At 38.2% G+C, this 16396-nt stretch overlaps 3 protein-coding genes across 3 annotated transcripts; 2 read left to right on the top strand and 1 right to left on the bottom strand.

Annotated features, from left to right (window-relative positions):
* Positions 1-689: 689 nt before the first annotated feature.
* LOC117570323 (sialin) lies at positions 690-8410 on the top strand. Its single transcript, XM_034251864.2, has 7 exons — positions 690-828; positions 5993-6054; positions 6619-6764; positions 6838-7380; positions 7448-7727; positions 7790-8031; positions 8102-8410. Exons 2-7 carry the CDS (start codon positions 6036-6038, stop codon positions 8258-8260), a joined length of 1389 nt encoding a protein of 462 aa, XP_034107755.1. The 5' UTR covers positions 690-828; positions 5993-6035; the 3' UTR covers positions 8261-8410.
* An 885-nt stretch (positions 8411-9295) lies between these two features.
* On the top strand, positions 9296-12029 carry LOC117567615 (2-hydroxyacyl-CoA lyase 1). Its single transcript, XM_034247704.2, has 4 exons — positions 9296-9465; positions 10077-10272; positions 10332-11571; positions 11635-12029. The coding sequence occupies exons 1-4, from the start codon at positions 9415-9417 to the stop codon at positions 11852-11854; spliced, it is 1707 nt and encodes a 568-aa protein (XP_034103595.1). The 5' UTR covers positions 9296-9414; the 3' UTR covers positions 11855-12029.
* A 93-nt stretch (positions 12030-12122) lies between these two features.
* On the bottom strand, positions 12123-15276 carry LOC117567613 (EF-hand domain-containing family member C2). Its single transcript, XM_034247702.2, has 5 exons — positions 14717-15276; positions 14096-14649; positions 13517-14036; positions 12948-13463; positions 12123-12887 (listed from the first exon to the last, which is right to left on the bottom strand). The coding sequence occupies exons 1-5, from the start codon at positions 14765-14767 to the stop codon at positions 12237-12239; spliced, it is 2292 nt and encodes a 763-aa protein (XP_034103593.1). The 5' UTR covers positions 14768-15276; the 3' UTR covers positions 12123-12236.
* Positions 15277-16396: the final 1120 nt, after the last annotated feature.

The raw sequence follows: 16396 nt of genomic DNA on the forward strand, positions 1-16396 counted from the left end.
TGTTAATTAATAAAACCGGGTTAAGGGGGATTCTTTCAATTCGAACGCGTAGATATTGACATTTATGAAAATTAATATTTTGATCAGTTGCATAAGATAAAAGAGTTTTGCATTTCCAAATCGAGTTAGGGTTATACAACTGAAATGAAACTTTCTCGCATGATTTTACAAATAGCAGTTAGTTTTCAATACATTTGTGCGGGCTAGAGAGTATCTCGTAGTTGAGACGTGATATATTCCAGCAGTTTATATGACTATGCTAAATAATGCATAATTACAAACATAAGTTTTAATTCAATAATTAAGAAACGTGCAAAAAAGAAAATATAATATTTTTATGTGGGTTTAATGTTGCCTGCGTAATTGTTGTTGTTGCTATTATTTATTTGATTATTGGCATACTATTTAGCACGAAATTGTGAATTGTTGTTCACATTTAAAAAAATTTCGCAGCGTGCAATAAATCGCACGCGATTTTTTGTTTGGACGCGCTATCAGGGCTGAGAGAGTATAAAGCTGGGCAGAGCGACGCAGAGCGTCAATCTCGAAACCGCCAACAGTCAACAACAATTTAAACAATTTTTAACCGTTTTTGTTTTTGTTACGCTGCGTTTTCGCTGCTCGAGGTTTTTGTCTGAGGCAGTACATAAGGTAAGTTAAGTATATATGCCATTGGCAGTTGGTGATTTGGCTTCATTCGTTTCGCGGCATTCTCAGCTGTAGCTACAGTTCCCGATCCCGCTCCCGCTCCCGGCAACTCTTTGCGCATCCATCACAGCCGTACAGCCTGAACGGGCGGTTCGGGTGCTTACTAACGTGTACCTTAATGTGAGTGTGTGTGTGTTTGTATCTGTGTGTTGTCGCAGGACTTTAAGCAATAAACCGATAAGAAACCGAAAGAGTCGAATGTTAAGAATGAAAAAGTGATATATTGCGGAGTGCGGTAAACTGTTACGAAACTGATAATTACATATAGTATATTAAAGTGGAATGAGAGTTTTGATCGCCTAGTATCCTGAAGTTGAAGTGTAATAATAAATCAAAACGATTCCCGTGAAAACTTTCACGTGTTGTGCACGCGTGTTTTGTTTCTAATTTCTTTTTTTTGACAACTGGGTTAAAATATGAATTTTAGTTATAAATTGGCAGATGATATGGCAACTGGTTTCGATGTTGGGCGAATCTATTATAATGAACTTCAAAAAATGCACGAAAATCATTGTGAAATATTCCATTCAAGCAATCTGCAATAATATATGATCGAGGGATTCGCGAGATTATTTTGAGTGGACGATTCCAGTTGTTTTCCACTGCAATTTGGAAATCGTTTTTTTTGTACAATTGTATGTACATATATTTATTTTTTTAATTTTTGACCTGCAATTTTTCGCGTTGAGTTTTGCATTAATTGTGGTGCTAATTATATGAATAATTATTTGCACTAATTATTATCAGCATTCTAAAGTATTTTTAAAATTCATATTGTGTACTCATTATAAGTGGGTAAATAACTTTTGCGTAAATTATATTTGGAAGGGAAAAGTGTCTTACTGACAACTGTTGCTTACATTTGTGTGTGAAGGGTATATACAAGTTGAGCACAATTGATCTGATTTGTTATGGAAATTGTAGGGGTTCTTCCTACTCAATGTGATTGATATTCAAAACTCAAGTATAACGTGCAAAAATGCAATTGCTTTGAAAATTAGTGCAAAATAGGAATTCGATGCGGTCACTGAGAACCTAAAAACAATAGCCGACATTAAAAAAACAAACAAAGTGAAACAATAAAACAAATAAATAACTGCTATTAACTGGTAGAGCGTATTACATATTTCAATTTTATGTGAGATACGGTTCATTGCCATTGAATTAGTTTGCAGAATTCAGCGACTAAAGCAAAGGCAAAGTATAAATAAAAACAAGGGAGTAGCTATCTTGGCACGTCGACAACTCAATACCCTTACATACTGAAGACTTCTTCAATGTAATCCTCAAGAGGTGTTGTTTTTATACAAAACATTAATCTTGACCGATGCTATGACAGTTGTATTGAACATTCGATCGACATTGTTTATTAAAATACTACAACAAATTGTTAAATTCATACAATATTTTTAAATATTTATGTGGATGTCCTTTGAGGTATTACTATATTTAGTCTATGCTTATAACTTTTAATAAGTTTCATATTTCTAAATTCTAAATAAAACCATATAACCCTATTTTAGAGTATAACAAAACGGGGCGAAACGAGCAAACAAAACATTCGAGTAGCCATGCGAACTGACTAAAACCGAACTGTTTAAACGTTTTCCAAAAGTCAAACCAGAAAATACAGAAAAAAGACAAAAAATAAATCGTATAGAGATAGATGCAAACTGCCAAACCATGTCAATTGTGAGCTGAAGCTGAAGTCTTATGTAAATGCTAAAAGCACGCGTGCTATGGGTATATAATCTGTATATACGTACATACATACATACATTCGTCTACTTTCTTATGTATATCACCAGCATTAATCGCTAACGGTGAATATTGCTCTGTGGTGCTCTTTGGACACATCCCATATCCATATCATACACACAAATCGTGACATTGTTACCTCCTAGTCTTTTTATCTGGATATTACGAGTATTATGCTCAGATGGCAAATCAAATCATTAATCATTAATGGGTCTATAAACACGAGTCCAATTTTTAATTTTACTACCAAGTAATTGACGATTAAGCTAACTATAATGAGAATCATTTACCATTTACCAGCTGCCTTTTATCAGATGACCATGTATGATGGCAAATATACTCGTAATCATATATTTTACAATTACGATTTTTTCTTTGTCCTCTTTTTATAATGTCATAAATTTTTGAGTTGATTTTATAAAGGCAGCACAAGCAATGACGTTGATAAAGAGCCACGCTCCCGATTAGAGACATACTATACTACAAATTAATTAGCAGCATTCTCGACCTAATTACACTTACTTACTACCTTTTGGTTCCCGTTCGCACTCCCCCCTCTTTATTTTGGTACATGGTAATTCCGTACATTTCATTTTTAGCGAATTACCCATAGATATGGCTGTAACTGTGGGTTCTACCCACTGATAATTGTCCCATCCTCTCTCTCTTTCTTTCTGGTAGTTTGTCAAGATTCTAATGTAGCTAATGGATCTAGATAAACTGTGCAAATAACTGGGTTTAAACACTATGCAACAGCATTTTTGTTACAGTCGATTATCACAAATAAATGATTTAATTTCTCACAAATGATTTATTTGATGGAATTCTTTCCTGTAATCTTCTACAATGTATTTTAATTAAAATTTCCACGCATGCTAGAATATCTCGAGAACTAGCCTATCAATTCATGATAAGAACAAGTAAATTAATTATAAAATCTCGACAATAAACTATGTTTGCAAATCTGCGAACGTAAATATTGAAAATTGAGTTTCGTTGTTTAATTCTTAACAAGATTACTTTAAAAATTGAGCAAATATTTTAATATTTTGTTGTAAAGTGTTTTATTTAAAAGCTTTTAGGATATCTCTTCAGATTCATCAACATGTAGAACTTAAGTGCATCACTTAAGTTATCTGATACAAATAGAATATGCAGAATATTTTGAAGATATGCGATATTTTAGGCAAAGGTTATTTACAGCATTAGTTTAAGTTTGTGTCATGAAATTAATTTAAATAAATGTTCAGTGCACGTTTCCTTGACCATGGGCAATCTTAAATGGTATATCTTTAATGTGATATCTTTAGTGAAATATCTTTAATGCGAAATCTATTTTTGGTGTCACACTCGTACCTTAATAACAGATCTTTTGCATATGCAAATCACGTTCACGTATCGAGCGTTTTTATGTGGATATACTTATACATGTATAGATGGAATATATCTACATATACATATACATATGTATACTTAACTACCGGTCGAGTTAATACACCTAACAACTTACATACATAGATCCACACGCAATTCATTTATTGAGCTATTGTTATTGTAGTTGTTGTTTCTCTAGCTGTTTCGCAGTGCAATAATTTGATAACGGTATATAATGGATGTAAAGATTTTACAACTGTATGTTTGGCTATAACTTTCGGTTTTTTGTTTTTGTATTTTTATGAATATTGCTGTTTTTTATTTCATTTACTTTGGATTTCTTCCGTTCATTGAGAACTTTGGCAAAACCAAAACGATTGCTTATCACTTTTTTATGGAGCCTACTTAGTGCTATATACTACATATCTATATAGATTGGTATTGTTGTTCTTTGATATTGGAGCAATATAAAATGATTAACTAATGCAATTTAAATGATTTAGAGGCAATTTCCAGACGACTGATTAAAGGTATTTAATTTCCCGTTACTCTTATCAGAGCGCCATGTGAATTGATCTCATAAATTATCCATAGCTATGACTGAGATTTGCTCAAAAACTAGATCACTTGCAGTTACGCATTACACCTGGAAACTTTAGCAGCAACTTCTATTATTATTATTAGTGTTTTGCACTACACATGCCTGCTTAATTACCTTAAGTTAAGCCTGTCAAGAAAGTACATGTATTTGCAATAAACGCGAGGCTATCGCCGATTGACGAACTGCATGTGCAATATTAGCATTTTGAATGGCTTTCGAACAGCTGTCCAAATTGCATATTGAATCCAATATTTGAGACAGACGTGCCAAGGGCGACACTTTAAAAAATAAATGTGTACATATGTATATGATATATATATTTAGCAGCTACAATTGCCCCGTTCCCCTACTGATATTAAACTGTTTATACAAATGACTTTGATCTGGATACTGCATACTATATGAAAGTATTTTGCAAATTTGTGTAGCGTGTTGCACAACAATTACCTTATCGAAAAGACTGACAAGAGCAATGACAGACAATGATAGCTATTGCCGGTAGTAATAGTATGCGAGTAAATCAAAAATTGAATCAAAACACTTAAAAATACATGACTAGCTTGATGATATTCCCATTTGTCATGTTCATAACTCAATTTAGCTTAAACACCTCACACGTGTGTTGCCAAAACCATCTGAGACGTGCTTGTTAAACTTGCATGAGTAGAGATCATAAATTTAACACACATATCGCTTAATATTACGAAATGCTGATGATAAATGCTTTTATAACGGCACGTGTAAATATTGCTTTTAAGTAAAAAGGAATTGGTATGATTAACATGCTTCGTCAGATTGTTCAGATTATTGCTTAATTAGAAGGAATAGAGCTTACTAAGAAGAACATTACTTCAAGGATTTGAGTAACTGTTAAATAAGTTTGATTCAGAATTGTGTGAGCTCACATAGTACAAGTATGTTTAGTTTTCAATGTTAATTCAATTATATTTTTCCATGATTTTAAATGGTTTTCCGAAATTTGGCATCACATCTTTGTCATGGTGATGGTTATTCATGACTCATAAATAACAATTTTCGCTTTCATTATAGCGACAGAAATAATAATTGAAAATTCGCTGCCATATGATTTAAACGATAATTAAGCCTCTAAACAGGTCAAATTTATCACCAGCACGTGAAACATTAGCAAACCAAATGTGAATACCCCATATTAGTTAGAGTGAGTATAGTATTTTTATGTGCGAGTCTATTTAAAGGTGTAAGATTCTAAAATTCACTTGCACGTGGATCTTTTATAAATTAGTCTAAATTAACATAAGAGAAAGAGAGAGATAAAACAAATATGGAATTTGGCAATAAATTGTTCATTGACAGTTTGGTAATACAGATGCCTCAGTCGCAAACTGGTAAATCTGACTCAGAGATCAGTTGACATAATAACGCCATCTAAAAAGACCTCCGCATTCCCGTTTAACAACTTGAATTAAACACTTATTAAGACTTTATTATAATTTATAAATCAAGTGCAGCTTCCCCTGGAATATGCGTAATGTTGAAGCCTTTTAACTGTTTCCTGTTATCGTCTTTCAGTTAATACCGACGTGAGGCTCAATCACAATAACAATCTGATAAAATGGCTGTTATTCCCTGCTGTAAGTACACGATATTGTATTTATAAATATTTAAACAATTAAGTTAATTAGTCGAAGATACTCTGTAATCAGGTTCTGATTCCAAGAAGTCATTCATTTTTTTAACATTTATTTTTATACTATATAAGAGTATCCTCCATTTGGGTAACGGATCAATAACATCATGAATTTTGGCAGTTTACAAAGCTTAGTGTGTTCTCAAAGTCTACTAAACTTTAATAATATTTTGCGCATGTTTTTAACAAGTTGAACACGTAATTAAAACTCAAGACGTGCCTCTCAAATACGCCTCTTTCTATTGAAACCTCGAAATGTCTCATAAATAAGTTTCACGTGAGTTGCCACCGAAAATCCCCAAAAAATGAGATTGGCAAATATTGGAATTAACGTATGTGGCATTCATTAGACACCCGACGGGCCCCAAAACAAAATAGAGATGAAGATGACAGATGACAGATTAAAGATCGACCGCTGTCCAACTATAAATAGAAAATAATATGAATAATCAATGATCAAACAGCAATACTAATAATAATAACAATCAATATTTATTGTCATCCACAGTTTATGTGCCGAAGCGCGTGAATGTGGCCGTAATGCTCTTCATGATTTGCCTGATCAATTATATGATGCGGGTAAATCTGTCGATCAATATTATCGCAATGGTTCAGGAGCGATACGAGAACGGAACCATCATTGAAAAGCCAGATGTTTGTATTAGAATTTCTTATTAAGTTAATGTGATAATTGAAAACAGCAATTGTTTTCTATTTGCTTTTCCAGTACGGCACGCGCTACGAATGGTCACAACAGGATCAGGCCTTGCTGCTTGGTGGTTATTTTTATGGCTACATGATTACCTCACTGCCAGGCGGAACTCTGGCTGAGATGCTTGGCGGTCGCAATGTTGCTGGCTACAGCTGCTTGGCTGGAGGTGTGTTGACTGCGCTGACGCCTCTTGCAGCTTCGTGGGATAAATACGCGGTATTTGCGATTCGATTTCTGATTGGTCTCTTCACTGGCGTCGTATATCCGTGCTGTCACAACTTGGTATCGAAGTGGTCGCCACCGGACGAAAAGGGCAAGTTTGTGGCCTCACTGATGGGTGGCACTTTTGGCACTGTCATTACTTGGCCCATCTGTGGCGTGATCATTGAGAATCTTGGCTGGGTGTGGGCCTTCTATATAGTGGCCATGATAGTGTTTGTCGTGGTGGGTCTATGGTTCTATCTAGTAGCTGATACACCGGCACAACATACCACCATTGGCATCAAGGAGCGTGAGTTCATTGAAAGCAGTCTTGGAGCTACAGTGGGTAACAAGCCGGTAAGTAATACATTGGAGTTGCATTATTAACATTTCACTTCATTGAGTATTTCGATTCCTTACCCAGAAATGGCCCCCATACAGGCAGTTGGTGGTCTCCATGCCCTTCTGGGCGCTCACCATGTTGCATTATGGCAGCATGTGGGGTCTGTTCTTCCTTCTGACTGCCACACCCAAATTCTTAAGCGAAGTGCTTGGCTTTGAACTCTCATCTGCTGGTTTTTTGTCCAGTTTGCCGCATATTGCACGTCTTTTGGCAGCTTTTGGCTTCGGTTCCATTGCCGATTGGATTCGTCGCAAGGGATGGTGGACAATCACATTTACCCGAAAAATTTTCTGTGTACCATGTAAGTAAAGTGCTGAATATAATGTGAACTTTATGATATGCAATATTGTCTTTCTTGAATAGCTCACATTATGCCAGGAATAATGCTCATCATTTTGGCTTTCTTTGGTCGAGATCCGTATGTGTGCGTGGCAATAATGACCATATCGTTGGGATTCAATGGCGCAGCCACCTCCTCAAATTTGGCCAACTCACAGGATCTGGCTCCAAACTTTGCTGGCACTATGTATGGTATTATTAATTGCCTTGGCACTACGCCAGGCTTCTTCTCCCCCCTGATTGTGGCCGCTTTTACCTCAGAATCGGTGAGTCTGATTAACCTTTATATCTTAAGAAGTTTTAATTAATATAAGTCTATTTTATTTTAATTATTAGAATACCATCGATGATTGGTTCTGGATATTCATTATTGGTGCTGCCGCATACATTTTGCCCGCCATATTTTTCTGGATCTTTGGTTCAGGAAAGATACAGAAATGGAATGAAGTGAAAACCACCGAACCGAGCGAGGATGTTGTCAACACAAAGTTGTAGTTTGTGTCTTGGCAATTTGCTGTGATGTTATAGAAATAATGCCATATAATTATGACCTATTTTCATTTGTATATATGTATGTAGTGTGTGTAATTGCACTTTCAGGTGCGAGTCCTATTAAAGTTAAAGCTGTCTATTTATTATTGTAAATTTGCTGTTTTCATAAGATCTTTGCTCCCGTTTCGCTTCAAAGCTTAGCCTGTGCAGCGTATTAGAATGTTTTGTTTATACATATATCCGAAAAAAAAACAAAGTGAGCCGACAATAACCTTAGATTTTTGGAGGGGTAACACTTGAACTGGTTTCGGTGTTTGCAGACGTTAATTTTTGCGCCTTGAAGCAAAAACCCCTAATTGACACAACAATTAGTTAAATGTTAATCAAAATGCAGAACTGCAAGTCTCATTTTTTCTTTGTTGACAAATGCCTTTAATGAATTAACGTGAAGGCCTTGGGCCTATGAAGAAACCAAGAGAGCTTTCTAAAAACACAAATCGAACAGCGCAAAAGTTGTTTCACAATCATTTACACAAATAATTTGCGAAACCTTACTTAATTACACATGTAAATATGGACAATATGATCGTGATGCCGGTAAACGTACGTACCGTGTAAGAGTAGAAATTTTGGTAATTACGTTACTCATTCTCTGTTTATGTGTGATGAAGGAATTTCAAGGAATTTGTTTTGGATAAATCATCACCTTACGATACGCAAGCGAAATTTTGCTTATTTCTATGAATGCTGTTGTGTTAGCATGCCCAATTGCCATCAATCAATATTTATATGAACTATAAATTAACACCTTTATAAAGTTTTAATCTTGGTGCGTAGTTTTCGATAAGGGCTCGATGTGATTTATTTTAACGAATTTATAAATAATTTATCGATATACTGTTTCCATCGGATTTTGATCTTTGCTGTTCAGCTATCGATGAATAGTGAGTGTAACCCGAATTTAAAATACAATAGACTGGTCACTCTGCATATTGGTAACATGACCATTTTGAGTATAACATAATGTTAACTTAACATTTACGCAAACTTAACACTTCTGTTTTGTTGTCGATTTTTTAGTAAAAAGTTATAAAATAAACGCTTAAACGCGTCAACGCACACATTGCTTTAACAATTAGCACAATAACAACGTTAAAATGACCGAAGTAGAAGCTGTGCAAATTATTGCGGAGTCGTTGAAGCAACAGGTAAGCTAATTTCGGGGTCGTCTGTCTCGAACTTATGCGGCTTTTACCTCTCTGTGTCTTTTATGATATGCACTTTTTGCATACCAACAATGTGCAGTGCGTTCAACTGTAGATTTAACTGTGTCCGTGCACCATTTCTGGCTTATCTATCTGCCAACTGTTTGTTGTACAAAGTTCAAAAGCACTCAAAAGTGACCAAGTATTGTTGTTATTGCCTGATTTAGTATGTACATACATATGTGATTATCGTTTTGCTCTTATAAATGCTAGTTGTTGTTGTTGCCAACCGGTGGCATTTAATAGCGATATAGATACGCAAAGATCTTGATAGAACTAATATAGCTTCAATGTTCCAAAGTTGTTCGTACACTCTGACCAAAGGAATTAGGCAGTAAATCACACGAGTTTAGCAGCTGATTAAAATCAATAAGCAAATCCCCAGAGGCCCCAATTGTAATTGGCTAATTGAACTTTAAACTGTTTTGTGGTTTCAGCTAAGCAAAACCCTATTATCAAAATACAGGCATATGAAATAGTTTCGACTCGACTAATTAGTCAAACACAATTGCAATTGCACCACTAATAATACAAACTTAACCTTGACGTTGCAGGGTGTGGAATATGTGTTCGGCATCATCGGCATTCCGGTTATCGAACTGTCCATGGCCTTCCAGGCCGCTGGACTAAAGTACATTGGCATGCGCAACGAGCAGGCTGCCTGCTATGCTGCCCAGGCTATTGGCTACTTGACGGGGAAGCCTGGTGTCTGTCTTGTGGTTTCTGGACCCGGATTGCTCCACGTGACTGGTGTGTAATTGATATTCAAGTGCACTGCATAGTGTATTTAAATCAATTCTATTCTTAAGGTGGCATGGCTAATGCCCAGGTCAACTGCTGGCCGTTGATTGTCATTGGAGGTGCCACGAATCAGGATCATGAGGGCATTGGCGGATTCCAAGAGTGTCCACAGGTCGAGTTGTCTCGCCCGTACTGCAAATACGCAGCACGTCCACCAACTGCTGCGCTTATACCACTGCACGTTGAGAAGGCAGTGCGTTATGCCACCTATGGTCGTCCCGGTGTGGCCTACTTGGATTTCCCCGGTAACATACTGCAGTCGAAGGCAGTCGAGTCAAGAATCTACAAAGCATTGGCACATCCGGCCCCACCATTGGTGTATCCACCACATGACGAAGTCATTCGTGCAGCTCAATTGCTGCGTCAAGCCAAGCGTCCGCTGGTGATCATTGGCAAGGGCTCCGCATATGCTCATGCCGAGAATACGCTGCGTCATTTCATTGAGAACACAAATCTGCCATTCCTGCCCACACCTATGGGCAAGGGAGTGGTCTCTGATACTGCTGCTCAATGTGTTTCATCTGCGCGTACTTTGGCGCTGCAAAAGGCCGATGTGGTGTTGCTCTTGGGCGCACGTCTCAACTGGATTCTGCACTTTGGTCGCGCTCCACGATACGATAAGGATGTGAAGTTCATTCAGGTGGATATCTGTCCCGAGGAGCTGCACAACTCAGTGGTCGCATCTGTGGCCATTCAGGCGGATATACGGCCATTTGCAGAGCAGCTATTTGAGCAAATGAATGCTGTGAATTTCCGCTTTGGCTACGAACAGGACTGGTGGAAGCAGTTGGCAGCTAAATGCAAACATAATCGCGATACAGTCCAGCAGATGTCTTTAAACACAGCGTCGCCGCTTAACTACTATGCGGTCTTCCATCACTTGCGTGAACTGCTGCCACGTGATACGATTATTGTGAGTGAGGGTGCCAATACAATGGATATTGGTCGTTCAATGCTGCTGAATGAGCAGCCACGTCATCGCCTTGATGCTGGCACCTTTGGCACCATGGGTGTTGGTCCTGGTTTTGCTGTTGCCGCAGCACTTTTCTGCCGCGACTTTGCGCCCGGCAAGCGTGTGCTTTGTGTGGAAGGAGACAGTGCCTTTGGCTTCTCGGGCATGGAGATCGAGACTATGGTACGCTACAAGTTGCCCGTGACCATTGTCATTGTGAATAACAATGGCATCTATGGTGGCTTCGATAAAGACACCTTTGAAGCCATACGCAGCGAGGGAGACCTAACGCAAATGTAAGCCATTTCATCTTATCAGCTTAACTGGCTGAACTAATCTTATCATCATTTTGCTTATAGCACACCACCATCGGCGTTGGGCGTTCAGGTGCGTTACGAGGAGATGATGAAAATGTTTGGCATGCAAGGTTATTTCTGCACCGAGATTGAGCAGCTACAAGCGGCAGTGAAGGCAGCCAATCAGTTGACGGATAAGCCGACTATTATCAACGTGGCGATTAGTCCTTCGTCAGATCGCAAGCCGCAATCGTTCAATTGGCTCACAGAATCAAAACTCTAAGGCACAATCAAACACACACACACGTTTTTTATAAGCTGCAACGTTTACAATTAGTTTATAAGCACACAGTTCCGCGCATTCCTTAAGAATTTAAAATGCATTTGCCACGATATTGTCTTTGTATATACACAACACAACATGCAATTTTTTATAAAGTCAACGATTGTAGAATTTCCGATGATGATTGTTAACTTTAAGCTCTTGCAAAAGAAAACAGTTCTAGATACTATATAGATAAATAGGTGAAAAGTTTATGTTTATTGTTTTGTAATTTGTCAGATTATTTCGAACTTTGAAGGAGCACCGAGAAATTGTTAAATGTTCTACAACAAACTCAAGGAAAGGGATTATTGTACGTCATTTAACAAAGCTCGAATAGTGTTTAAAAGTTATTGCGCACTAGCTCCTCTTCTAAGCCCAAACAATGTAGAAACCAATTGAAGTCTACCAGGCGTCCCTTGTGTAGGAAAGGCAGTTTGGGGCAAAGTTCAAAGGCGATGTTAAGTGGCGCTATGTCAGGCACTTGATCGGCACTCATATTAAAGAAGCCGAGCACATCGCGCACCTCAACCTCGCCCTGAGCATTGTGTTGCAACACTTGCAGAATGTCCTCCACCAGCTCGAGACTGAAGGGCAGGCGACAGCCACGCAGCGTTGATCTCACTTGTGCCTCCGAGATGTAGGGTTTGCAATTAGGATTTATGTGGCTCAAGTGCTCTGTGAGTTCTTCCACATTGTTCCATAGAGCGCGTTTTAACTCCAGTTGGGCTGCGGCACGGACATGATTTCTATCGCAACTTGGTGGTGGCATTTGCTCCGCGGAGAAGAAACGGCATACAGTAACAATTTCGTGATTTAATAGCGACTCCTTGGACAGATACGACAGTAACGTTGACTTTAATGTGTCATAGCTAACTGTAGTTTTGTCGCCTAGATCAACCTCCGGTTTGCAGCGTAGTACAAATTGTTTATATTGTGGACGCACTGCATCCCGTATCTTATTCATGATTGCACGAATGTCAGCCACAGGGAACTAGAGAAGAACAAGCACGTATGACTTTATAACACGATATACAGAAAATATAGCACTCACTTCATTGGGATGCTGTTCCATGTGAAGCAATGTAAATTCATCGGCCGAAATGATATGAAAGATGTGATCTTTCAGATTGACCGTTGAACCAATATAGAAATCGCTGGCTCGAAAGTATTCTGGTCGCGTTGAACTGAACTTTTCCTGGCCGGGCAGAGGGACACGAGCTCGCTTGAGAAATTCGCCACCCACAAAGCCGGAATTTCGTCGCGCCACCTCGTATATCTGAACAGTGTCATCAGCTAGGTAATAACTGATTACAAAGCTACGCTCACAATTCTCTCGTATTACAGACATTAACTTGGCACCAAAACGCAGAATGCAGCCATCGTACTTGAAAAGCTTCTTGAAGTCGGCCTGCGGTGCCTTAGGCTCCACAGTAATGCAATTGCCCTCGGAATCCTCGTGACTTCCCCAGCCGTTATAGGGCGGCAAGCGACGCACCTGACCGGTGTAACATGGACGCTCATCGTTACGTTCCGGCAGAGACTGAGGCGTAAAGTCCTGAATGCCATACTGAAAGGAAGCATAATGAAGGAATGATTTCGTTAAAGTGGCCACCAACTCACCTTCTCTCTGTAGTAGTGTTGAGTAAATTGATCACAACTGGTTAGGATGACATCGCGTCCGAAAACATTTAGCACTGCGCCGATTTGCAAATCCTGATCCGTATAGTGTTGCACCTCCTTCTGTCCTGTATTCAGCGGATCCGCCACGTAGCGAACATCACGCATGCTGGATCCCAGAACGTTGAGCAGCGTCACGGAAGTTTGCTGCCCTGGCAAAGCCAGACCCGTGAACTCCTTGGGCAATTTTCCGCGCTTCAGAAAGGTGCTGGGTCCTTCGCGTCCTGAATTCCTTGGAAACTTCTCCTTAATGTCGATGGTATCGTCAGCCAAGTAATAGCATATGTCCAGCTTACGTACATCACCAAATTCGGAGCGATCGTTCCAATAGCCCTGGAATTTAAGGACTCTTCGATCAAACTCCAGAAATTGGGCAAATGAATGTCGCTTTGGCAAAACACTAGAGTCCGCTTTGGGAGCTTGTTTTAAAGCGGATCGTTTGCGCATTTCGGTGGTTGGGTCGCTGAAAATGAATTAATTGATAAGTTGTATGTTTGGCTGGTGAAATAAAGACATTGTTACTTGGGTTCCAGCAGGGAGACGGGCACTGGAATGCCGGCTCGATTGAGAAATTGCCGAGTAAAGATGTCGCAGCCACTAATGTGATACACGCGATCAAAGATCTGTACATTGGTGTCCACATTGAGATCAAAGATGGAAATGAATTCACGATCGCTAGGCGGTGCCTTCGGAATGCGCTGGCGGTGTACAAGGCAGCCCTGCGGTATACCAGAGTTCTCCACCTTGGGCTCCGTGATTTGCATGGTGCCATCCTCGAGATAGAAATAAATTTTTACCTTGCGCACCTGATAGGGAGCATGGTAAATCTCGGTTAGCGGCTCCTTGAAATAGGCATTGAAGCAGAGCACCTGCTTATCATATGCCAGCCATGGTGGTAATTTAATGCTAATCTTAGGCGCCCACAGTGCACTCATCTCGGTGGCCACAGGAGGACATTTTGGGTCCACTAATGGTCCATTTGGCTCCACTAACTCAGGTTCGCGACGATCCGAGAGCATGTGAATGCCCTGATAGTGCATTAATGTCTGCCGCCTCGGATGACGTCTTTTGCTATACTAAGAGACATAGTGGAGAAGGTGTTAATTTAATCGTTTTCGTTTCGTTTCGTCTCTGATTACTCACGTCGTAGAACTGCGCACCTGGGAGCAGTGGCATTCCCGGTAGCCTCAACATTCTAATTGCTTCTAATTCCTAATTGCTACTTTTGATCTTACCCACAATTTTGCACCTCTAAATTTAGATTAACGAACATGCGAAATTTGTTTTGATTATATGGTTGTCTTTTTTTTTAAAGGAATTAGGTAAAATTTGTTTTAACTTCTGCAATTTTTTAACTGTTCCGACATTTTTGCTATTCGATAAATGGAACAAACAGCACTATGGCAATGCCACGGCTCCAAGGGCTCGCCATGGCAGCAACAGCAACTGGTAGCAGTCACTTTGAGATGGGATGGGAATGTTATTGGTGCTTGATGGTTGCCAAGGAGGGAAGGAGGTGCTTCAAAAGTGGATTCCCCCATTTGTTTATTGATATGCAGTTCAGTGCAAGATATCATGGGCTACGACATTTGCCAAAACGATACGAAAGACAAATTCATATCGATAATTAATCAAAAATCTTGATTTCGAGACAAGAATCATTTATATTTTTTTATAAAAACAGAATGTATTGTATAGTATGTGTTTATGTATGTGTGAGGAATTAATAATCAATTAATATCAATATTTGAAGATAATTTCACAATGCGTCTAAATTTATTTATTTTTGCTTCTGATAAGCGGTGAACTCTAATTTTTGTAGAATCTTTCTCCACCACCTACGGATTTTGAATTTGATAAGTACTCATTTATATTGTATGTACATTTCTAGATAGAATAAATAAGAGCAAAAAGATTAATAAATTAGTTCTTCATAATTAGCAGCAATAATTGGTATTAACTATCCAATTCGTTTAGTTAATCATCAATTAATCAAAAGCCCTAAAGGCCAATCTTATTATCAAAACACCGAAACTTGATAAAAGCAAATGCTAATATTGCGTCAGAAAATGTATCTTATTTTCTCATTGAAAACTTGTAAATTTTTCGATCTAGTGTGTCCTCGTTTTGAACAGCTTCTTTTTACACATTTCTTTTAATTTTCAATTTGAACGTTTCAGACAGCTCATCAACACAAATCCACTAGCAAAACTCCAGACTGAGCTAAATATCAACACCCAATAGTGATGGCCATGAAATACACTGAAAAAAATGGAATGAATACCCTGTATCTCATACGAAAAGGTTTTAAAATCTGGATAAAGCCTAATTTTCTTAGCCTAAGTATGAAAATGCGTTACTTCGATTTTTAATACCTAAATCCTTAAATTTATGATTATAATTTGGTGAGGTAGTTAAAATTTTTTTTTTGTTTTGACAAGATTAAGATATGTCATTAAAATCGAAGCTAAAGTCAATATAAAAATCTAGATTTTATCGAGGATCTTCTCTTCCTATAACCTTTGATATGTCTTTTAAGGTTTCGTTTATCTTATTAATTTAAATTAGATTTAATAATAAGCGGGTACAAAATTAGTTAAATATAATTATGAAGATACTCTAGATAACACTAATAAAGTCTCTTCAACGGTCATTCACTTTTTTATACCCGTTACCCGTAGGGTGTTTTTCCCACAGGTTAAGTTTGTTTAAGATTTTTTCCAAGCCCACTTCCGTGTCAAGAAATTGAAAAAATTAGAATCGAGCAAGCGGTATTGTAAATAAATTTTGATTGCGATGAGATAGAACTTTTAGAAAGTATTT

Source organism: Drosophila albomicans, chromosome 3, assembly GCF_009650485.2.
Source record: "Drosophila albomicans strain 15112-1751.03 chromosome 3, ASM965048v2, whole genome shotgun sequence".
NCBI lineage: Eukaryota > Metazoa > Arthropoda > Insecta > Diptera > Drosophilidae > Drosophila > Drosophila albomicans.

Bases quoted from the DNA above. Each gene is read 5' to 3' on its own strand.
- LOC117570323 (XM_034251864.2), top strand. The intron at 7,381-7,447 runs GTAAGTAATACA...TTCCTTACCCAG, and splicing joins CTACAGTGGGTAACAAGCCG to AAATGGCCCCCATACAGGCA. The intron at 7,728-7,789 runs GTAAGTAAAGTG...TTTCTTGAATAG, and splicing joins AAAAATTTTCTGTGTACCAT to CTCACATTATGCCAGGAATA.
- LOC117567615 (XM_034247704.2), top strand. From the start codon at position 9,415: ATGACCGAAGTAGAAGCTGTGCAAATTATTGCGGAGTCGTTGAAGCAA. The intron at 10,273-10,331 runs GTGTGTAATTGA...TCTATTCTTAAG, and splicing joins CGGATTGCTCCACGTGACTG to GTGGCATGGCTAATGCCCAG. The intron at 11,572-11,634 runs GTAAGCCATTTC...TTTTGCTTATAG, and splicing joins GAGGGAGACCTAACGCAAAT to CACACCACCATCGGCGTTGG.
- LOC117567613 (XM_034247702.2), bottom strand. From the start codon at position 14,767: ATGTTGAGGCTACCGGGAATGCCACTGCTCCCAGGTGCGCAGTTCTAC. The intron at 14,037-14,095 runs GTAACAATGTCT...ATTCATTTTCAG, and splicing joins GTCTCCCTGCTGGAACCCAA to CGACCCAACCACCGAAATGC. The intron at 12,888-12,947 runs GTGAGTGCTATA...GTTCTTCTCTAG, and splicing joins TGGAACAGCATCCCAATGAA to TTCCCTGTGGCTGACATTCG.